At 46.7% G+C, this 23,512-nt stretch overlaps 1 protein-coding gene across 14 annotated transcripts in view; it reads left to right on the plus strand.

The window, feature by feature from the left end:
* The window catches only part of REPS2 (RALBP1 associated Eps domain containing 2), a 245,961-nt gene that overhangs the window by 134,577 nt on the left and 87,872 nt on the right, over nucleotides 1-23,512 (plus strand). For 5 of the 14 annotated variants that reach the window (XM_021080774.2, XM_021080775.2, XM_085008583.1 and 2 more), the window contains 4 exons: nucleotides 1,138-1,207; nucleotides 2,609-2,662; nucleotides 7,375-7,420; nucleotides 11,148-11,284. In XM_021080774.2, coding sequence (XP_020936433.1) covers nucleotides 1,138-1,207; nucleotides 2,609-2,662; nucleotides 7,375-7,420; nucleotides 11,148-11,284 — 307 coding nt within the window. The remainder of the gene's footprint in view (nucleotides 1-1,137; nucleotides 1,208-2,608; nucleotides 2,663-7,374; nucleotides 7,421-11,147; nucleotides 11,285-23,512) is intronic. The other 9 variants (XM_085008575.1, XM_085008576.1, XM_085008584.1 and 6 more) reach the window with 3 other exon arrangements.

Genomic DNA, 23,512 nt, shown 5'->3' on the forward strand with positions numbered 1-23,512 from the left:
TCAAGCAGTTTGAAAACACACGTATTGCTTATCTCTTCTCTTGCGCTGTTCAGATTCTGAGAGGTAAACCCATTAACGCTTTGGAGCACTGGATAGCTCCAGGAATTTACTCTAAGTTTTACAATTTACCTGTCATCGTGGCTCACTGGAAACAAATCTGACTAGTATCCATGAGGCAGGTTCGATCCCTGGCCTTGCTCAGTGGGTTAAGGATCTGGCGTTGCCATGAACTGTGGTGTGGGTTGCATATGCGGTTCGGATCTGGCATGGATGTGGCTGTGGTGTAGGCCGGCGGCTACAGCTCCGATTCGACCCCTAGCCTGGGAACCCCCATATGCCATGGGTGCAGCCCTAAAAAAAAATAAAATTTACCTTTTTTGATTTTTTGAATATGCTTAAAAGAAAAAGAATATCAAAAGGCATATAGTGACAAGTCTTCCTCTTCTCTCTCTCCCCATCTACCCAATCCCCCTTCAATTTTTTATAGATATCAAATATGAATATATATTATCATTTAATCTCATCAGAGGACAGAATCCATGTTAATTGAGGGTTTGTAAGAAATTGTAGTAAGTAGATTTTAAACAGAATTTTGAACCGATCAATACTTGATCATCTGGGGTGTCCATCTTATTAATATAAGTGAAGACTTCAGCCGAAAGTGAGTCAGCAGCAAATTGTGTTGGGCTCTTCAGTAAGATTCTTATTCCACGACAAGGAGGCTTTTTGAATCAGGGTCGAACTCCTGCATAAGAGATCTTGGCAGATACCCACATGATGGGGCCACTTGTCAGAACCTCTCTCTGCTTGTGAGGAAGCACCTAGAGCCCAGGTTTGCTCTTGACCGAACGGGCAAATGCTGCAACTCGGGCGGGTTGGATTCCGGTGCTGCATGTGGCCTATACATATGCCTCAATCTAAATCATTATTTTTTTCTCCCTCTATGTATATACATTTTTCAATACAAATTAACTTAGACCTCAATAGAAACCCCCCAAAGTAAATTAGTATCCAGTGTCAGAGTTTATTGAAGGCAGAAATGGGCAAGATATATGACTTTTAAAGACATTTGCATTATGTGCACATGACTTAATATCCATTCCAACCCATGTAACTAATCTACTTTTCTTTTCTAAGAAGTTGTCTATCAAAGACATGGCTGACTTTCCTGTCCCCACCCAGGATGTGACTGGTGATGACAAACAAGGTATGAAAAGAATGCGGTTTCTTCCTTTAGGGATATTTTACCTGCATTTCTTTATCCACTTCCCTTGGAATGGCTGGCTTCTAGAGCATATGAGGACAGTTCTCAGTGCAGGAATGCCTTTGAGTGGATTAAATAGTTCAAATTGTTGTCCCGAAACTATAGTTCACAAAGTGGTAACGAGAGCTTGAGTGTTCCAAGCCCTTCAGTTCACTCACTGTTGACCCTCAGGCTCCTCTGACACGTACAGTGCAGTCTGGTCCTACTAATTAGGAAATGACTGGAAGCTGAAGGGTTGGAGAGCATACCATCTTGTGATGGCAGAATATCAATAGAAATGCATATTTGTCGACAGATCTAATCCTCCGAAGTTATCTTCTGGAGACAGTTTGTGTCCCTGGGCTTTATCCTCTGTGACTTCGTGGGTGTGGCTCTGGGCGTGTGAGCCCAGCCAGGATGTGCCTGTCTTACTGGACAGGTGAGAGCAAGGCAGCGCAGTGCTGTGTGTTAGAGCTGACGTCGAGCACAGAGGTGCATCGCCCTGGGAATATCTAGCCAAGCAGGGGGAGCACTCCCCGACGCCGCCCCCACCCCCACACTTCGGTATAATGCTTTCTAATCTATCAGGTCCTTCCTCATACCCTGTATTGTTTGGTCCTCGCAGAATTGAATGGAGGCTGGTATGTCATATCACCTAAAATTTAGAGCTGTGTAAACTCACGTTCAAGCAGTATGAATCACTTGCTTAGTACGAAAAAGAGCAGGGATGAGAACCAAGATTTTCTTATTCTCAAGCCAGTATTCCTGCTGTTATCCGATATTGATTCTCTGCCCATGAATGAAAGGCTTATCTGAAGGGACAAAAAAATCAGTGAAGCTATTTAAGGTTTTATTGTCGTGACCTGCCATGGATGCCGCCTTGTATGGGAGTTAACCACGAAAAATGTTTCCCATTAGGAAACAATAGTTGTATGCTCTCTCTTTCAATATCGGCTCAGGAGAGGCAGACAGACCTGAACGTTGTCTGTGGCAGCAAGTACTCTGATCACTGTCTTTGCTGGTGCTTCTTAGCCTTGACTGCCCATTGCAGTAACCTGGCGAGCTCTTAAAAAGAAAGGAAGTTTGATACTTCCAGGTAATACTCCTTTCTGCCACTAGAGGCACTCTCTCTGGAAGGTTTTATTCCATTTTGTTCCCTGTAGGAGAACCTGTTACTGTACTTTAGGAAGTTTTTATTGTTTTAGTAAATCCCTTAGCAACTTATAGAAGTTTGTAACACTGTTTTCATAAGAGATGATTAGGGGTTCTCTGCTTTAATGTAATGTGCCTCAGATGTAAAATTTTATGTTTTTTTCTTTTTCTCCTCCTTTCTCTCTCTCGTTCTTTAAATCAAAACACTGCTAGCTTTGAAAAGTGCTACGGATGAAGCCTTACCAAAGGACGTATCTGAGGACTCAGGTAGGAGAAAACCAATTTAATGTATTTTTAATGTAATTATTTCTAATTAAAAAAACCCTGGAGTTTCAGCGAGAAGATTGGTGTATCTGTGAGAGTATACATGTTTCTCTCCCAGGATTGTGTTTTATTCTAAGGAAACCTTTGGGTTTCTTTTTGACTATTTCCTCTTTTCAGGTATGAGAAGAGGGTGCTTTTTTAAAGTTCTGAATATGGGTTTCACTGAAAGGATCTCTCAGTTTGATTTTAGGGTTTCATTGGTACTAAGTGTAAAGTTGAGGAGGCTTGGAGCCAGGACGATTTCAACAAGCCATTGTGGTTTCTGTGTAGAGTCGGGAGGTGATGGCGTAGGACCACTGGAGGCTCACGGGTAAGACGTGCCGTTTCCGAAAGAAAACCCTCAAATATTTTCAGTATACTTCACCAACAGGAAGGCAAGTGAATGCGCTTAAACAGGGAGTGGATTCCCAGGGGAAAAGTAAAAGTTGTGTTTGCCCAGGTTCTTGGAGAGTCAGAACTGTGTCTGTGAACCATGAGATGGCTGGGTCTGTGTCCTCACCTCTCTCGAAGGAGCCATCACCGAACCAAGAGGAATCTAGTTGAAAATAAACTGGCTAGGGATGGCATTATTATTCGGAGCTTTAGGAAGCAGGATATGAAACACGTGGCTGCTTTCTCTTTTATTGGTATCTCTCTTAATACTAAGCAAATCATGATTCTTTTGGTGAACTAGTTATATCATCTAGACTTTGTTTCAGGTTGGAACAAAAGAATCGATATAACACCGAGATGGAGAGAGAATGAATATGAATGAGAGCATATGATTGATTGCAGTGAGGAGACCTAAGAATCTGTACTTTTAGGGACCCCCCCCGCCCAGGTGATTCTAATGTTCAGCCCGTTTGGGGAACTACGACCTCTGGAAAGGGAGGTTAAGAAATAGAAAATTAAGATGGCAAGTCAGCCGTGACTCCAGAAGTGGTAGGAAGTCGCAGGCCTAGCTTTGGCTTTTAGAACTCATCCGGGTTCCTTCATCCTGGGAGGAACGTGTCCTGGATGCGTAGGACAAGCGCCTGAAGTAGGGTCTATCCAGCTCTCCTTTCTGGAAGTGAAGGGGAGTTCCCAGTTTTTGTAAAGTTCATGTTACGGTATTAGTAAAAGTAATTTAAATTTGGAGCGTTAAATTGTGCTTCTGCAGCAGCCTTCTAGGCTAGTTAACTTTTACTCTTCCATCAGCGTCACGTGTTCTCTGGAGCGTGAGCTTTAGAGGTCATTTTCACCACTCCTTTGCTGACGGGACACGGTGTCCCCGGCAGAACCTGTCAGCGTGTGCGGCCACAGTACGCGAAGGATCTCTCAATTTGTTGGACGTCCTGCCTCGGGGCGCGCTGTCTGGTTTCTGACTCATCCTCCCGTCTGCTGACCTTTCTGGAGCGGATACGGGGGAATCCGTCCTCTGAAAACGGACTCAGTCCCCCCTTTCCTGGGGACCGTGTGGATTCCTAGCGGGAGGCACTAGAGCTTCAAGGTGGCGGTTTCTCGTTCTGGAAGGCGGTCGGTCCCTGCCACGGGGATAGTTTGCTTCAGTTGAGTTGCTGCCTTCCAGAGAAATAAACTTCAGGCTTGCCCTCTCTCCTGGTTCTGTTTCCTGGAAACAGGATGATGTGTCTGGAGTGTTCTAGCAAGTTCTCATTCTTCTTCCGTCCGCCCAGCTCAGTGAGAAGCTCAGAGCCGCCCTTGGGCTTCTGCCTGGCTTCGGGCACACCATGCCCTTGCTATTTTTGCAGATACGCACATGCCCTAAATGCTGAGTCTGACTTTCAGGGCCTTGGAGGCCGATGGAAGACTTAACCAGAATAGTGTTGTGCAGCCTTGTCTGATCTGAAGCCTGTGGGGACCTGCCAGTTCCATCTGGGATGTCATTTCCCTGTTCTGATAATAATGATAATAGTAATGGCACTGAAGAGGAGGTGCTGACATCCAGACGGCCTGGGACTGTGTCATTAGGGAGTCGGGGTGTTCCTTGTTGCATGTTTTATGGGCCCTTACCCCTTTAATAGCTGAAGGTGTATGCATTAGCGGAATCTAATAGATTTCTTTGCTAATGTCATCCTAGGGCACAGGAGGGCACGCTGCCCAGTGGCCACCTTTTTCTTTATGTCTCCAGGTCATGCTGAGGGCGTTAGGCCTCTTCGCCCTCATGGCATAGTCTTCAGAGGGCTGTTGGTGATTCTCGCAGCTGCCCCTTTGTCACCGGCCACCCCGTGGTCTCACGGGGAGAGCAGTTGTCTTTGTTCCTTGCACCTGCCTGCACCTCCTTTGCTGTCCTAGAAGGAACTAAACTCTTTTTTTGAAAAGTTTTTTATTAAAGTATCGTTGATTCACAGCGTTGTGTTAATTTCTGCAGTACAACAGAGTGACTCAGTTTATACACATATATTCTTTTTTCATGTTCTTCTCCATTATGGCTTATCTTGGGATGTTGAATATCGTTCCCTGTGGGAACTAAATTTCAAAACTAGATTTGTAAGCTTGACAAATTAGGAACACTCTGTAGTAGTAATGTTTTGAGATCCCGAAATACAGTTCGTTGTTAAAACACCTTCTTAGGTCTCCGTGTGAGAAACGGACCGCGTTGTTTTTTTTTTTTTTTTAAGATGATTTTTCTTTTTTCCATTGTAGCCGGTTTACAGTGTGTGGACCACGTTTGTATTATCTTCATTCTGTAGCTGAGGAAACAGGCTCGGAGAGGTCACGGCCAGTGAGGGTGGTGGCGGGTCCGGGCGGAGCCCCTGGGCCCCCCCTCAGCCCGTCTGTCTGCCTATCTCCCCCGCACTCTCTCCCCCGCACTGTCCCTTCCTTCCCCGCCCGTCCCTCCCCCAGCAAAAGACACCGATAAGGGCGGTGCACAGAGGCCGAGTGGCTTCGGCGTGCAGGTTGGGGAAGCCGTCTGTTGGCATGGCCAAGGCTTCTCCTGCCCACGGATTTCTGGAAAGCAGGGGGGCCTGACACAGAAGGGGCCGGAGCCGCTGGGGGGCCCGCTCCGAGGGCGGCCCTCCGCCCCGTGGTGAGTTGGGTCTCGGGTCCGCCCGGCCCCAGGGCAGCCTGCTTGGCGGGAGGAGAGGCTGTCCTTGGCCGCCTGGGGGCCGGAGGAGGGGAGGTGGGCGTCCAGCCGCGGGGCGGAACAGGGCCCAGAGGGCGAGGTCAGCTCACGCTGCTGGGCTTCCCGTGCGTCCCAGGGCTCGGGCCTCCTTTCAGGGGCTTGGAGAGGAAAGGGGCCCGTGTCCTCCCTAGCGGAAGCCCCAGTGCTGCGGTGGGGAGAAGCACCCCTCTCCTGCCGCTGAGCGGAGCTTAGGCCCGGGTGTTGCTAGTTGGCTTTGTGGCTCCTTGGCGTCTCAGCTCTCGGTTCTGGCCTGCTCATCTAGCCCAGGGAGTTGAATGATCGTCGTAAATCCAGCATGCTTTATACCAAGGAGGATTTTAATCTTTGGAGTCGTATAAAAGAGAATGGGATAATGCAGTGAGACCTCTTCTTTCTGGAAAAATTTGTGCAGACAATATACAAACTAGGAGTTCCCGCTGTGGCTCAGCGGAAACGAACCCCACTAGTATCCATGAGGACACGGGTTCCATCCCTGGCTCCGCTCAGTGGGTTAAGAATCCAAGGTTGTTGTGAGCTGTGGTGTAGGTCGCAGACGTGGCTGGGATCTGGTGTTGCTGTGGCTGTGGTGTAGGCTGGCAGATACAGCTCCAATTCGACCCCTAGCCTGGGAACCTCCACATGCCATGAGTGTGGCCCTGAAAAGACAAAAAATACAAACCATATGCTCCTTGCTCCTTGTTGGTAGTACCTTTTTCTGTGAATTTTAATGGCACTTTATGATGAAAAATTTGCATTATTTGTGAAACCTTAGCATAGCCAGTGGTTTCTAAAGTTGCCTTCTGCAGATGATTGATAATGTAAAAAGAGGGTTATTGTTTTTTTTTAAATATTTCTTATTACTCCCCACAACTTATGATGGGAAGTAGGCGCCTTGCATGTTGGTAGTGAGCAAACTAGTTTATGATTTAAAGTGGGGAAGGAAAAGTTGTATGGTTGACAAAATAATTGGGATGATTTCACTCCATAATATTCTCTGCAATTTGGTAACAGAGATGCGGGACACAAGGATATTTTCTTGTAGGAAAAGCTGCATAGCTCATTTCAACTTAATTGTGGGAGCTTTGATTTCTTGTGGTCCTGCTATTTTTTGGAAGTGTATTTTTAGAAAATCTTAAAATATGTAGCCTGACAGACTTCTTCCTAGCCTGCAGGAAAGACTGGTTTCAAATCATTTATTATTAGGCTTTCAGTGATAGACCATGAAACCCTCAAGTCTGAAGCCATCATTATTTAAATAGATAACCGCCTGAGAGAGCTGTCTTTTGAGACTAGAATTTCTTCATTAATCAAGCTAGATTTGAAAATGGCTTCTTAGCTTAGTGCTCTGATGAAAGGAAAAAGACATTGGTTTTTCTTTCCTCTTAATTATGCCCTTGGCTTTAGAAAGAAAGTTATGAAATCATGAAAATGTGGAAGTGGTCACGTTCTCCACAAGTTACCTGTACCTCATGTTTACCTGTTGATATGTTCTGTACTAGCCCAGGTGCTGCTTATAAACCTGTTTAACTGCAGACATGAAACCCAAGCAAACAACAACTAATCTTTGTTTCAGCCACTCCTAAGGATTCCAACAGTCTCAAAGCAAGACCAAGATCCAGGTAGTGTTTAATTTCTGCTTTAATGCCTGTTGTACCCTGTCCCTGCCTAGAAGCGAACCTCCCAACTCCAAGCCTCACCCATGACCCGCTTCCCCTTCGGTTTGAGGCTCAGAACATGGGTGGGTTCGCTCGTCACGAGGGCCCTGGCTGGAGCCTGCGGGGCGGCTGGGGAGGCTCTCAGTTTGTTTTTATTGGTGCTGGACGCGGGGCTGCTGCCCTCTGGCGCCCTGACATGAAGAAGGGGCTGCGTGCAGGGAGCCGCTTGTTGCGGGGTGATACGGGTGGGAGCTTTGGAAGGAAGGAAGCATGGTTTAAAGGTAACTAGCACTGACATTTCCTATCCCAGCAAGGTGAACCCCCCAAATAACAAGTCTGGGCGTAATGTCTAGAGTAGGCAGGGGACATGCTCTGGCGATGTCACTGGGGCACGAAGCTTCAGGCGAGCAGCATGTAGGGACGGTCTCATCCTTGCCGAGGCTCTTCTCAGTGTCCCCGTTCCGACGTCAGGAGAGGCTGGGAGAGGAGGGAGGGAGAGCCGCCCAGGCAGCGCTGTGGTCGACATCAGACCCCAGAGGGGCCGAGCCGGGAGAAATACAGAGCCGCCACGAGAACTACTAGGACCAGGGAGATGGGGTCAGGACCGCGGTGCGCCGGCGGACTGCAGTGCGAGCTGGGACGCCACGTGTGGCTTTTGCAGGTTTTGCTTTGGTTCTCAGTGACTCTTTTCCTCCGCTGGCTCTTCGTTGCATTCCTGAGAAACTGAATATAAATCTGATTGTATATGATATGATTGAAAGGCAGGCCATTTAAGGAAATCTCGTCTGCTTGTAAGTCAAAGACTTATCCCTCAGTTTATCTTTTACGTCTGGATTTTCCAAGTTGCAGTTTTATGTCCTTGTTTATAGAAGGCACAGATACCTATATTCATATTTGTTAAACAATAGATACAGTAATTCATTTTGGTAGGAAAAGAAGTATAGTCACTCTTTTTGTCTACGGCCACTACACTCACCCATCCCGTTTTTTAAAGGCTGAATGGACCTTTTAGAGATTCGCCTGTACTGGCTTTAGGATGTAGAAATAGTAACGTTTCTCTGCCTTCACAGCAGGCAAGCCCTTCTCTGAAGGGCACAAATGTGCTTCTGTGTGCTCGGGTCCCCATGAGTTGGACCTCAGAGTTTTCACTTCTGTTGGCCTCCTCCCTCCCCCCAACGCGAGTGAAATTACAACCTCTCAGTCACGTATCCTGTTATTAATATCTCTGGCTAAAGTTTAGATATTATTCCTTTTAGGGAGTGGTCTCTTGGTCTCATTTGGATGTTTTCATTTTCTCTCTGAACCCACGGGGTCTTTCCTGAGACCAAGAGCATCAAATTATTTTTCTTCTCCTTTTTAGAATCATACAGCTCGGTAGAAGTGTGAGGCAGAGGGGGAAATCATCCTTCTCACTCGGCCGTGGGCATCATTTTGTTGATCCCCTGCACGTGTATGTCTCAGTCGGCTGCAGTCTGTTTTACCCCATCAGCTGTTGGATATTTATTTAACTTGCCATGTGGACATCCACGTACACACGTTATATACGGAAGTGAAGTGGAACGAGGTGTAGTGTGAGATTGTGTGCTCAACTATATCTGTGTGCATATGCATGTGCACAGACAGGATTTATACCCACATTTTTTCTTTCTTGAGCGAATCATGTCACTAAAGCTCGATCTGACATAGAAAGTTCTTTTCATTTCTAGCTGGGTTCTCGGATGTCCTTTTTTTTTTTTTAAAGATCATTTTATTTATTTATTTATTTTTTGTCTTTTTGCCTTTTCTAGGGCCGCACTCGTGGCACATGGAGGTTCCCAGGCTAGGGGTTGAATTGAAGCTGTAGCCGCCGGCCTACACCGGAGCCACAGCCATGTGGGATCCGAGCCGCGTCTGCCACCTACACCACAGCTCCCACGGCAACGCCGGATCCTTCACCCACTGAGCGAGGCCAGGGATCGAACCCGCAACCTCATGGTTCCTAGTCGGATTCATTAACCACTGCGCCACGACAGGAACTCCGGATGTACTTTTTTAAATCAAGAGTTCCCATTCGAAAACAAACTTTTCTATCAGTTGCCTTTTATTCTAGCTGTGAGTATCAGAGCCTTCTTCCTGCTAGTTCCTGCATGCCTTTGCCTTGCCTGTCTTGCCAGTTATGTCACAGGCACCCCCCACAGCAAGTCACATGTCATTATGGTGGCTTTATTAAAGATTGCAGCTTTGCATGACTCCTTCCTCAGCTCTTGAGGAAGAGTTGAGGAGGTTGTTCAGGACAGTAAAAACATGCTGTGGCAAAACCAGCTTTACGAGAGCTGACGTTGCTTAATAGTAATGGTTAGATTCTACTTTCATGAGAACCACTGGAATGGCGAGAGACCGGCCTGGCTTTCTGAGGCCGATTTGTCGCTAGGAGACATCTCTGACTCAAACGTCCTTTTCTTCTTTGACACGACGTTAGCCAAGAAGCTGAATAGAACAGACATACAGCATGCACATCGGCTTCTTAGAAACACCTTATTGGGAGCTCTTCTTCTCCCCCCTTTTTTTGTGCTTTTTAGGGCTGCACTCGTACTCGCGGCACATGGAGGTTCCCAGGCTAAGGGTCTAATTGAAGCTACAGCTGCCAGCCTATGCCAGAGCCACGGCAGTGCCAGATCTGAGCTGCCTCTGTGGCGTACACCACAGCTCATGGCAACGCCAGATCCTTAACCCACTGAGCGAGGCCAGGGATTGAACCTGCAGCCTCATGGTTCCTAGTTGGATTCGTTTCTGCTGCACCATGATGAGAACTCTGTAGAAACACCTTATTGGGAGCGCTTCCACACACTTGCTCCTAGGCGGTAGACTAATGTACGGAGTTGAATTAATTTAGAAAATAAGTAGGTCTCTAACAGATAGTCTAGCTGCTTCTACCCAAAAGTGTCTTCCCTGGCTCATAGGCAGTCTCAGGACATTTTAAAAATGGAATTTAGAAACTGAGAGTGGAGTGTCGAATGGAACCTGTGTAACTTTCTAGCTACGTGACCTTTAGCAAGTTACCTGGGTCCTTTTTCATTAAATGCTATTAATTGGAATTACCATCTTGGAAATTGCCTGGTTAGCTCCTGCCTTGTTCCAGATTGAAGAGAAGGTTAAGAGGAGGCTTTTGCTTTGAAAATTTCCCCCACCTCCTATCTGTCATGGTCAGAAAACCGAAACGCCTCAGCTGGATGGATGGGTGCTTTCCTTCCTGAATTTCATTGGTAGCACATTCCGTTGAACTCTTAACTCTTAATCTTAGCTTATCGGTCCTGATTCCCCAAGTGCCTGTTACCACATTAGCAAGTAAACAGGAGAACAGTTCTGCAGTCAGTTAATACCCTGAAGCCCTTCTGTTAAAATATAGCAGAAGAGTTTACGTGTTATTCTTGATAACAATTCCCATCGAAAGGGATTTGAATTTACAGAAAGCTTTTCCTTTGGGGTCACTTTGGGCCTAAGGGATAATAAGAGTATAGAGGTTTAAAAAAGTTTGGACTGAGGGTTGCGGTTTGGGCGCCTCTGGCCCGCAGTGTGGCGTCTGGGGTCGGGGCAGTCGGTGCCCAGCGGGCCTTGGCCGTGGCCGACTGGTGTGGGTGTTTTCCGTTGCAGCCCAGCTTGAGAGCGTGGTGCGTCGCTATCTGCCTGCTGACCTTGCCTTATTTTGCTGCAGATCTTACTCTAGCACCTCCATAGAAGAAGCCATGAAAAGGGGCGAGGACCCTCCCACCCCGCCACCGCGGCCACAGAAAACCCATTCCAGAGCGTCCTCCCTGGATCTGAATAAAGTCTTCCAGCCCAGTGTGCCAGGTGACGTGCCCCCGCGCCCCTGCCCTCCCTGGCCGCCCCCACGTGGCCCTGCCCACCCTTGCCGTGGACCGAGAGTCCCGAGATTGCATCCCCCAAGGATGAAAACGCGTCAGCCCCAGACGGCCCACCGCGCGTGGGGTGGTGACTGGCACACAAGGTGGCCCCGTCGTTCGCTCAGCCGCCCGTGCCATCCTTCTGTCACCGTCCTCGGCGATCCATGTCCGCCCAGGACTGTCTGCCTTTCACCCTCTTGGTGACGCTCCTGTGTCCTGTAGGGGTTACGGCGAAGCGGCTGTGCTAAATCCGGCCGGGGGTAGGTGTTTGGTGTGGGCTGCCCCAGGGCTTCTGGGGGTGCCACTTCCTGCTCGAGGCAGCGGCTGTCCAGCAGGACTGGCTCCCCGGGAAGAGGAGCAGCAGCGGGGAGCCACGCCCGCCCGTCGGCGAAGGTGCTGGGATACGCTGCCGTCCCACGGGTTACTCGGGGAGCAGCAGGGGCCTTTCCACTGACTAATGCAGGCAAGCTATAAATACAGAGATTTCCTGGAACTTTTTCTGTATCTCTATACATTTTAAATCAAGCCAAGCTCAGATGCTAGTGATTTGCAGATTATTATCTTTTCTCCTACAGCAAGAAAAGGCGCTCCTTGGCTCACACGTTAGCATGACCTCTGTGTCCCGGCGGAGCTCAGCATGTTTTATTTGTTCTAATAAAGTACTCTCCTCACAGTAACGTTATAGATTGTTTTTTAATATACCAGAATCTGGAACTCTCTCTGAAACTTGATTCTCTGCCATGAGTTCATCAGATAAGAATTTGTCTTGAGTTTTCCCCCACACTTTGATCCAAATTCTGGCATAATTTCATAGTAAGTGGTATTTGGGGTGGGAGTAGCTCGAATGGTGATGCTATAAAAATTTCATGTGGCTGGTGGGTTATGACCTAGGAGATTGCTCTGTGGATGCAAGCAGATTAAAACAACCTGGACAGCTGTCTCCGTACGTGTTCCTTGCAAGGAGAGAGGCTGGGAGCATGCACGTAGCTCTCAGGCCGTGTCTCTCTCCCCGCCAGCGTGCCCCCTGTGTTGGAGGGTGGATGAGCTGTGGCTTACACGACGTTGCATCCCAGAGTAGAAGGGACACGGCTGAATTTGGAGTCCAGTTCAGCTGCTTGTGAACTATTTGATTTCCAGCAAGTGGCTTGATCTGTTCTGCCTCTCAGGTTCCTAGTCTGGACAACAGGACCACCGCTCCGCAGAACCACAAGGTGATGGTGAGATAATAGATGGAATCCAGATAGCAGCGTGTCTGGCCCCTAGGCGCTCATTCCCACCAAAGACTGATGAGGAAAGCCCCCTCACCCCCTTGACCCCCCGTGGGCCCGTTCTCTGATTCCCTCCCTTGCGGAGGGGCCGAGCCGCAGTTGCCTGTGGTTGTACCCCCTTCATCGCCACACCTTTCCTGGGTGTGCTTCACTCCTGCCCTGTCTTACTGTCCCCACACCTAAATAAGATCCCTGGCCCCAAGTCCCTGTCATAGGGGCTGCTTTCAGGAGAAGCTGAATCAAGACGGCTTCTTTTTCCATCTCTGATGTTGACATGACTTCAGGAGGAGAAGTATTTTGGTTTGATAAATGGCAAAGAGTAGCGAGGTGGGTGACAGCTGTATTCATAGCTTAGTTCCATCATCTTTCCAGTCCTGGTTTATACAAATAAAATTTTAATGAGCAGTTTAAATTGCTCACGTGAAGAAGAGAGCATTTCTGCAAGAGGAAAAGCAGGTGGTACCATCGCAGCTACTTAATTTATTTCCGTGTGGATTAATTCTCACAGGAAAGGACAAGAGTCTAGAATTCTGTAGAATTTTCGGGTACTGCCTATTGCTAGAAATTACTTATTAAGGTTCAGACACTGGAGGAAAGCATGGGCTAGTAAACCAGTCAGCGTAGCGCCCCCAGTGGGAACCATGGAGCCGTGGAGCCGTGGTGTAGTAACCCCTCGGCTGCACTTGTCTTTCTGTGTCACTCCAGGCAAACTGGGTCGCCCTATGCTTGCTGTCCTGTATCCTGAGCTTCCTAATTCGCCATCTTTCACCTTCCTAATAGGGAGCCGCGTCGTTTCTTGGGGCGCCTGTGTCATGGGGTGTAGAGTGAGGGATTGTGCCTTAGTCTTGCCCCGTCCCCCCCCCCCATCTCTTCCTCGCACTCCTCTAACGCTGCTCCACTCGTGCACCCTCTCTGCTTTCTCTTCCCCCTCCCCTCTCTGCTTCTCTTTCTTTCCTGTCCCCCTCCCCCATTTCCCAGCCCCCCCCCCCGCCCCCCGAATCCTAACCAAGGCGGAGGTTGTCAATGACTGCCCGTCTCTGTCTTTGTCTGCCTGCCTATTTATATTCTTGGGCTGAATCCTAGAGGTCAGAGGTGCTGAGTCACAGGTCATATACGTTTGAAGTGTAGATTCACGTTGCCAGACTGTCCTGGAGAAAACTTGTACCTGTCACCTCGCCCCATCACTAACATCGGCTGAGAATGTTTCCTGGCCCCCTGGCCAGCGCTGGCTCATGGTCATCTCTTTAGTGGTTATCTGTCTGATAGGCACATGTTTGCAGTCCCTGGATTCCTAGTGAGACTGGACATCTTTTCATATCTTTATGGGCCGTGACTCTTTGTTCTTTTGTGCATTGCCTGTGTGAAGGCACACTCAGTTTCTGTGGCTGCATCTCTTTGCCTAACCACAGGGACCCCTTGCCTCCTCTTCGGTTTTCCTCTGAGGGTGGCCCTGGGGAAGCTGTAACCTAACCTGCTCCTTCCCGGGGTCTCTGTCCTTCCAGCCCCCAGTTCCTCATCTTTTGGCTGGATTTATCACGTAAGACAGACTCTATTGAGATCGCCCAGTTTATAACAATAGAAAAGAGAAGTAAAGAGAGGAAGATGGATAATGTGCGATGAAACAAGATGGGAACTTGAGTTGTAAGGGAAAGGTAAAATGAAGCCATTGTTTTTTGTTGTTGTTGTTGTTTTTTTTAAATGAGAATCACAGCATTGTGAAAACCAGAGTGAAGAAGCCTAAGTTGCTGCATCCGGGTAGCCTAAAGTAGAGTAAGAGTGTGGGGAAGAAATCAGACAGAGAGAAGACGGAAAGAAGCAAGAGTGAAAGAGGGAAATGAAGCAGAAGGGGAGATAGTTGTTCTGTAGGAGCGATGCTGTTTATACGGGGAAAAGCTTATAGAGACCGAGGGCGGGTGGGCCTGTAGGATTCAGGGGACTCTTTGCAAGGAAGGAATAGCTCAGGACTGGGTGGCATTAACGCCTTCAGATAGATGGTGATAGGACACATGATTTATGGGGCAGAATAACGAAGGGCCAATTTGAAATATAAATCTGTAAAAATGAACGAGGCCGACTCAGGCAGTGTGGCACAGTGGGCTTTAACTTTGATATCTGCGAAGAGGGTGTGAACAGGTGATTTACGGGAGTCTAGACTGTCCCAGGGCTCGAGATCGGTAGGTGCTGGCATTGCACCTAAAGCGTGTGCTTTCGCAGGGAGAAGACTGTCATGATAGGACCGCTGTGCGGAGAAGGGAGACCGCCTTTAATAGCTGATTAGTTGTGGAGCCAGCCTCTCACGGTCCCATGCAGCTGCCGCGTTTGTGAGAAGGAAATGTGCAAAAAAGCCTAAGGCAGTGATGATGCAAGCAGACAAAATCTAGAGGCAGTCAAACCCCGGGCTTGCTCAGTGATGTTTAGATTTCATAGCTCTCTACTTAGAGCCACAAAGCATATTTTATTACGGAAATTTCTGTAAGAAGAGTCACAGTGAAGATGATACTTTTTAGACCTTACCTCTTTTTCTTCACTGAAGCAATTGTTTTCCTAAAGGTTGCCCCCTCCCCCGCCCTGTAAAAAGGTTTCTTCTGTTCCACCGTGTGGGCTGGAAACGCCCCTCCTCCCATGCTTGACACTGACCTGCCTCCTCCAAAGCCCTGAGTTTGCAGCTCAAGGTTTCCATGGTGACAGCCAATCATCTCAGTGGTCCCTATCGCCTCGGTCCCATCATGGAGCATTTGCCTGGCCGGAGGGGCAGCGCTTGTGTGGAGGAGACGTAGCCATCCCTTTAACGCTCCAGACCAGGAACCCCCATCATGTCCACACAGGTCTACCTGGGGAACCCTAGCCCATGAGAGAGCCAGCTGCCAGGCAGCTGGAAATGAAGTCCCTGGCAGGGCTGCCACTTCCCAGTGACGTCCTGCTTAGCGTAAGGCAGGAGAGTGGATGTTGGCGGATGGCTCTTCCCCCCACATGCCGTTCCGCCGAACGCATTTGAGATCCACACGTTAAAGCCACTGTGATGGCTGAACACAACACGTCAGTGGGTATTATCCGCCCGTGGGTAGCCAGTGTCCCATCAGCTTTAGACATAGTGATAAGAAGAGTTCATCCCCTGCTTAGGAAGTTAGGGCCCATCTGTATCATGGGATCTTACGAAGCTGTTAAGAAGAATGAGGTCTGTGTGCTAAATGGAGAGGCGCCTGAGATAAGTGAGAGAGAGCTGGTGCAGAGTGTGGGTGGTCTTCATTGTAGGGACGATTTCCAGAGGAAGACTTAAGAACAGTGATAACAGTGGTTGCCTCTGGGGAAGACAATTGGATGACTGGGGACCAGGAAGAGAAATTTACTTTTCGCCATGGATTCGTTTGTATCTATTAAATTTTGCCTCATGTGCAGATATTACCGATTACACAAAACTGACTTTCCAAGCTGTGGCCGCAGTGCCCAGGTGTTGCCGGAGCGTACCAGAGATGGTCTTCCTGGCTACATTTATCTGTCTCAGACTTGCCTACCATACTGTATCCAGGGTATTTTCATGCCCAATCTGCTGCCGCCTCCTAGATTGCAGCTAAGATGACAGCATTCCAGAGCATTCTTTAAGGCTCTGATAGGTTCCTCCCCTTCAGTGCACCTCCAGTGCTGAGGAGTAGTTTTAAAGGACTTCTCGCAGCCTCCCTCGTGAGATGTCCACATGGGCCAAGGGCTGTGATGAGGGCTCTGTCTTCCCTTGGGGGGGGGGGGTATGTGTGTTTATTGAGTGATGAGCCGAGAAGATCTGTCCTGGGTTTTCTACAGCTGAAGACAGCTTTCTGTGACTTGAGAAAAGGTAAAGCCCCTTGGGAACAAGAGAGATTCTCAACACCAAACTGAGCTTTTGAGCTTTCTAAAGGATGCATTTAGCCACACAGATGTCTTGTCTGACCTTATGCATTTGCTCGTTCTATCATTGCTGTGACAGCTATTTGTTCCCTTTTAAAGCCTAGCAGAACTTTAAAATCTAGTAGAATTTTGGGATTCCTGCCCCATTCCCAAACTTTTGGATCTGCGGTATAGCTAGCCAGCTAGACAATTTTTTTTTTCTTTTTTTGGCCACACCTGCAGCACATGGAAATTGCTGAGCTAGGGGTTAAATCAGAGCTGCAACTGAGGGCTACACCACAGCCACAGCAACGCTGCATGTGAGTCCCATCTGTGACCTACACCACAGCTCAGGCAATGCTGGATCCTTAACCCACTGAGCAAGGCCAGGGATCAAACCCGAGTCCTCATGGATACTAGTCGGGTTCGTTAACCACTGATCCACAATGGAAACTCTGATTAACTATTTTATATATAGCAGTGTGCATATGTTAATCGCAAACTCCTAATTTATTTCTTCTCCCTACCTTTTCCCTTTGGTAACCATAAGTTTGTTTTAAAAGTGTGTAAACCTGTTTCTGTTTTGTAAATAAGTTTATTTGTATCATTTTTATTTTTATTTTATTTTTGTCTTTTTGCCTTTTCTAGGGCCGTACCCGTGGCATATGGAGGTTCCCAGGCTAGGGGTCACATCGGAGCTGCAGCTGCCAACCTGTGCCACAGCCACAGCAACACAAGTTCCAAGCCACATCTGCGACCTATGCCACAGCTTGCAGCAATGCTAGATCCTTAACCCACTGAGCAAGGCCAGAGATTGAACCCGTATCCTCATGGACACTCTGTTGGGTTCCTAACCCTGAGCTGAGCTACAACGGGAAATCTGCGTGTATTTTTTTCAAATTACGGTTTTCTCTAAATAATGTTTTCCTTTTTCTTGGGCATATACGTGGGGTTAGAATTTCTGGGTTATGTGTTATCTATTTGGTGACTATTTTGAGGAACTCCTGAACAGTTTTCCAGAGCAGCTGCACCAATTTACCATCTTAGTAGCTATATATGAGGACTGCAATTTCTTCGCATCCTCGACACACTTATTATTATCTGTCCTTTTAATTTTAGCCATCTTAGTAGGTGTGAAGTGGCATTTTATCATGGTTTGCATTTGCATTTTCTAATGATTAATGATGTGGAACATCTTTTCATGTGTTTTTTGGCTATATTTATGTCATCTTTGGAGAAATGTCTATTCAGAATCTTTGCCCATTTTTAAATTGGGTTATTTTTGTCGTTGAGTTATAAGGGTTCTTTATATATTTTGAATGAAGTCCCTTTTCAGATGTATGGTTTACAAGTATTTTCTCTCATTTGTGGGTTGTTCTTTCAGTGATGTCCTTTGAAGTGCAAAAATTCTTCTTCATGTTATCTATTTTTCTTTTGTCACTTGCGTGTCTGGTGTGATATCTAAGAAACCACTGTCTAACTCAAGTCGCAAAAATTTATTCCTTTTTTCTTTTAAAAGTTAAAAATTTTTGGCTCTTACATTTAGGTCTGTGATCCATTTTGAGTTGATTTTTGTGTTTGGTGTAGGATAGGGATCCAAATTCATTTTTTTGCATGTGGCTGTCCAGTTGTCCTAGAGCCATTTTTTTGAGAAAATGATTAATTCCCCATTTAATTTTCCTGGTACCCTTGTTGAAAATCAGTTGACCAAGACATAAAGGTTTATTTCTGCAGTCTCATTTCTGTTCCATTGATCTATATGTCTGTCTTTATGCTAGTGCCATACTGTCTTGATTATTCCAGAAATTGTAATAAGTTTTGAAATTGGAAAGTATGCATCTACCCAATTTCTTCCTCTTTTTCAAGTTGTTTTGGTTATTCTGGGTCCCTTGTGTTTTCACATGAAATTTAGGATCAGCTCATCAATTTTGTGTTTAAAAACAAAATGCCAGCTGGGATTTTGTTAGGGATTATATTGAATCTGTGGCTGAGTTTGGTTAGTATTGCTATCTTTTTTTTTTTTTTTTTGGTCTTATTGCATTTTCTAGGGCCACACCCACGGCGTATGGAGGTTCCCAGGCTAGGGGTCCAATCAGAGCTGTAGCCGCTGGCCTACACCACAGCCACAGCAATGCAGGATCCAAGCCGCGTCTGCTGCCTGCACCACAGCTCACGGCAACGCCGGATCCTTAACCTACTGAGCAAGGCCAGGGATCGTACCAGCAACCTCATGGTTCCTAGTCGGATTCGTTAACCACTGAGCCACGACGGGAACTCCTAGTATTGCTATCTTAACATTTTTCCCCTCAACTTTATTGTTAATTGACAAATTAAAATTGTATCTATTTATGGAGTACAATATGATCTTTTTCATTTTAATAATATAAAGTCTTCCAGTCTTTTTTTTTTGTTTTGTTTTGTTTTTTGATCTTTTGAGGGCTGCACCTGCAATATATGGAGGTTCCCAGGCTAAGGGTCCAAACCAAGCTCCAGCCGCCAGCCTATACCACAGCCACAGCAAGCAGGATCTGAGCTTCATCTGCGATCTACGCCACAGCTCACGCAACACCGGATCCTTAACTCACTGAGTCCTCATGGATGCTGCTCAGATTTGTTTCCGCTGAGCCACGAGGGGCTCTCCAAGTCTTCCAGTCTTAAATGGAAGGATGTATTTCCACTTATTTAAGTATTTAGTTTCATTCAACAATGTTTTGTGGAGTTCCCATTGTGGCTCAGCAGGTTAAGAACCCAGCTAGTATCCATGAGGATGCAGGTTTGATCCCTGGCCTCGCTCAGTGGATGAAGGATCCGGTGTTGCCGTGAGCTGTGGTGTAGGTCTCAGACGAGGCTTGGATCCCACGTGGCTGTGGCTCTGGCATAGGCCATCGGCTACAGCTCCAATTAGACCCCTAGCCTGGGAACCTCCATATGCCACTGTGGCCCTAAAATAAATAAATTATTGAAAAGTTAAAAAAAAGAGAAATCTCTAAAAAAACCCCAGTGTTTTATAACTTTCAACATGCAAATTTTGCCCTTCTTCAAATTCTTACATACGGTCAGCCTTCTGTATCCTCAGGCTCTACATCTGCTCAATCAACCAACTACGGTTTGAAAATATTAGGGGAAAAAATTCCAGAAAGTTCCAAAAAGCAGAATTTGACTTTGCTCTGTGCCAGCAACTATTTACATAGCATTTACAGTGCGTCAGGTACTAGAGGTAACCCAGAGCTGATGTAAAGTGCGTGGATGCACATGCATAGGTCATATGCAGATACTGCGTCATTTTATATCAAAGACTTGAGCATCCTTGGATTTTTGTATCCCCGAGGGGTCTTGGACCCACTCCCCCATGGATAGTGAGGAACGCATATTTTATTTATTTTGATTTTATTCTAAAGGGAGTTGTTTGCTTAATTTCATTTTCCAGTCTTCATTGTTAGAGTATAGAAATATAGTTAGTTTTTGTATATTGATCTTATATCCTATAACTTTGTTGGACTTGTCTGTTAGTTGTCTGGACACATCCTTAACTTAGATAACGAGGTAGGGAACATACTCATTATTGGACTTCTTACTGCTTTAGCTAATCCTGCAGCTGCCTGCAAATCAAGGAGGAAATCCCTTTTAGTGTTTGGGAAACAGTGAAAGATTCATTGCTGAATGCTTGCATCCAATTTTACTTTTTCTCTCATATGTGAGACCAGTCGATCCAGTCCCACTTATTCAGTAGTGTATTCTTTACGCATTAATATGCAGTGTCCACTCTGTCCTAAGCCAAGTTTCCCTTTTTGTAAGAGTTGTGTCTGGGCTCTCTCCTCCATTAACTCGTTGAGCTAGGTTAATAGTGGGAATGGGTTACTTTGTACAAAGGACACCTTTAAAGCACTCGATAGGCGTTGTCTCTTCTCCCTACAATGATCCTAATGAGATTGATGCTGTTTTATCCTTATTTTAGAACTGGGGAAACTGAGGTACAGCAGTTAATTTGGCCAAGGTCGTGGAGCTGAGTCGATGGTGGAGCTAGGGTTTGAACTCGTGCAGTCCACTGCTGGAGCCTTCGCTCTGCCGCCTCACGCGGGGGCAAGTGTATCTCTTCTCTCTATCCCGCTGGCCTCTCCCAACTTGTCTACTTGGCCAGGTGTCGATGAGGCGTTTCTCTGTTCAGCTGCCTCTGCTGAAGATTTTCTTAAGGCAGGTGGAGGGCAGCTGCTGTCACTGCTGCTGAGCCCACGCCTCACCCTGCTTCGCCTGCCAGCTGAGCACTGCGACTCATCGCTAGACCTGCCGCTGCAGTCCTTCGTCTTTGAAGGGCCAGGGAAGGACTTGCAGTTTTCTGGATCCGAATCCTTGCTTTCAGGTCTAATCTTGTTTGTGGGGGGCTCTGTTGTGAGAAGTTACACGCTCAGCGTTCATAGTGACAGAGCATTGGCATTTCCCTGTGGGTTTGTCAATAGTTGCTGGATGAAAGGTGTCGGCTGCAGTGTAGTGTCACTTTGTCATGCGATTTGAAGTCTAGACGTTCATTTAAACATACAGAGCTATATGTGTGTGTGGGCTGTTGGGCTAGATGGACATTTTTGGAGGTGAAAAATACAGACCAGGTGTTTCAAGTTTGTGCCAGTGTTCAGCACGTTCCTCCAGATCCGCGGCAGGCTCAGCTTTGGAAGCTGTGGCTGCAGTGTACTGTCTGTCTTTTTACTTTTTCCTGTTACTCTATTTATAGTTGTTTTTTTTGTTTTTTTTTTTTTCTTTTCCGCTAAGTTATGTGAGAGTGTCTGTAGTAGCCCAGTGTGTGATTCGTATCTGCAGAAGAGAAAAACCTGGAGGTTTACACAGGCTTGCCAAGGGGAGGGTGCAGCCAGTCCTGCTGCTGGGCAGGGTGCCTTCTCTTTAGATGCGGCGTCCAGTTTTCTGGCTGCCCTGCTGGCTGAGGGCTCTGACGAGGGAGTGTGGGGAAGAACAGGACTCGCGTCTCTGAAGGATGCCCTGGGAAATGTTAGTATAGCCTTTAGCTTTAAAAATGCTTATGAAACTCATTTGAGTAATAGAAAAATACTTTCTCATGTGTAAAATTCATACATTACAGGTGTGACCCTTAACCTCATTCCCACCCAGCGCGTGTCTTCCCTGGGAATGTATTTCTCTGACAATTTCTGGTGCACTTATTCATGCATATGTGTACCTGCGGCATCATTTTCAGGGTTTCTTGTATTGAAAATAATTGGCATCACCTTGCATGTTTCCCCCATGCTTTCCTCATACTATGTTATTTCTTGGAGATATATCCATGTCAGTACTCATAATTTTGTCATGCTTTTGTATGTGGTCTGTGCACTGACTACTCTGTTAAAAACTGTATTATGGAGGGAGTTCTCTTGTAGCGCAGTGGGTTAAGGACCTGGCGTTGTCACTGCAGTGGCTTGCGTCGCTACTGTGGCGCCAGTTCAATTCCTGGCCCATAAACTTCCACATGCCATGGGTGCAGCCAAGAAACCCACTGTGTTATGGAAAATTTCAAATGTATGTAAAAGCAAAGAACCCCCATTCCCAGATCATTTGAAGGAAATCACAGATGGGGTGTAATTTCAAACATAAATACTTTATATGTATCTCTAACAGATGATGACTTTTTAAAAAAACACGTCTAAACCTTTATTGTATGTAACAAAATTAGCAATAGTCTATTAATATCATGTAGTATCTAGCCAGTGTTCAGATTCTCTGAACTGTCTCAAGTATTCCTTTTTGGGTTTTATTTTTTTGGCTTTTTAGGGCCACACCTGTGGCATATGGAAGTTCCCAGGCTAGGGGTCAAATTGGAGCTGCAGCTGCTGGCCTACACCACAGCCACAGCCACAGCCGCGCGGGATCCAAGCCACAGCTGCAGCCTCCACCACAGCTCACAGCAACACCAGATCCTTAACCCACTGAGCGAGACCAGGGATTGAACCTGCATCCTCATGGATCCTAGTTGGATTCGTTAACCACTGAGCCATGAAGGTAACTCCAAGTTGTGTCTTAAAAAAATTTTTTTTATTGGAGAATAGTTGACTTAGAAGGTTGTGTTAGTTTCAGGTGTACAGCACAGTAAATTGGTTATACAAATACATGTCTGTTCCTCTCCAGATTCTGTTCCCAAATAGATCACCACACAGTATTAAGTAGATTACCCTGTGCTATACAGCTAGGTCCTTATCACCCATCTATTTTATATGCAATTGTCTACACGTGTCAGTCCCAGCCCCCCACAGTTCATCCCTCCCACCCGACACTTCCTCTCTGGTAACCATGAATTTAGTTTCAAAATCTTGGAGTCAGTTTCTGTCTCGTAAGGTCTTTTGTATCAGTTTTTGTTAGAGTCCATGTATGAGCGAGCTCTTAGGATATTTGTCTTTCTCCATCCTGATCGATCTCTATTTTCCTAATGATGGGCTGGCAGGTACTGATCTCCCTTGGGCCCCAGGAACTGAGCAGTGAGCTGTGTATAAGGTCTCAGGCCCCTTGGGGTTTTTGCCTGTGATTCTTCCAACTTCTCTTTCAGGTTTTTTTTACTTCCCTTCTTTTGATTAAACCGTTGAGTTCTTTGATGCATATTAGAAAGTATATCTAAGCAGGTATTTTTGAAACAGTACTTTTTTTTTTTTTTGTCTTTTAGCTATTTCTTGGACCGCTCTGGTGGAATATGGAGGTTCCCAAGCTAGGGGTCGAATCGGAGCCGTAGCCAGCAGCCTACGCCAGAGCCACAGCAACTCGGGATCCGAAGCCGCGTCTGCAGCCTACACCACAGCTCACGGCAACGCCGGATCGTTAACCCACTGAGCAAGGGCAGGGATCGAACCCGCAACCTCATGGTTCCTAGTCGGATTCGTTAACCACTGCGCCACAATGGGAACTCCTGAAACAGTACTTTCTATTACACATAGAAAGCATGGCTTTCCTTGATCTTCAGAAATAAATTTTACCTTTTTTCAAAATACGTATGAAATGACTGTCAGCCTAATTTAGAAGTACGTAACAAATGGAGAGTCAGCATTGGAGTGTGTCCACAT

This window comes from Sus scrofa, chromosome X (assembly GCF_054392235.1).
Source record: "Sus scrofa isolate SSC_HxYL_T2T_F1_AM1 chromosome X, Sscrofa_HxYL_maternal_Yorkshire_Landrace_v2.0, whole genome shotgun sequence".
Taxonomy (NCBI): domain Eukaryota; kingdom Metazoa; phylum Chordata; class Mammalia; order Artiodactyla; family Suidae; genus Sus; species Sus scrofa.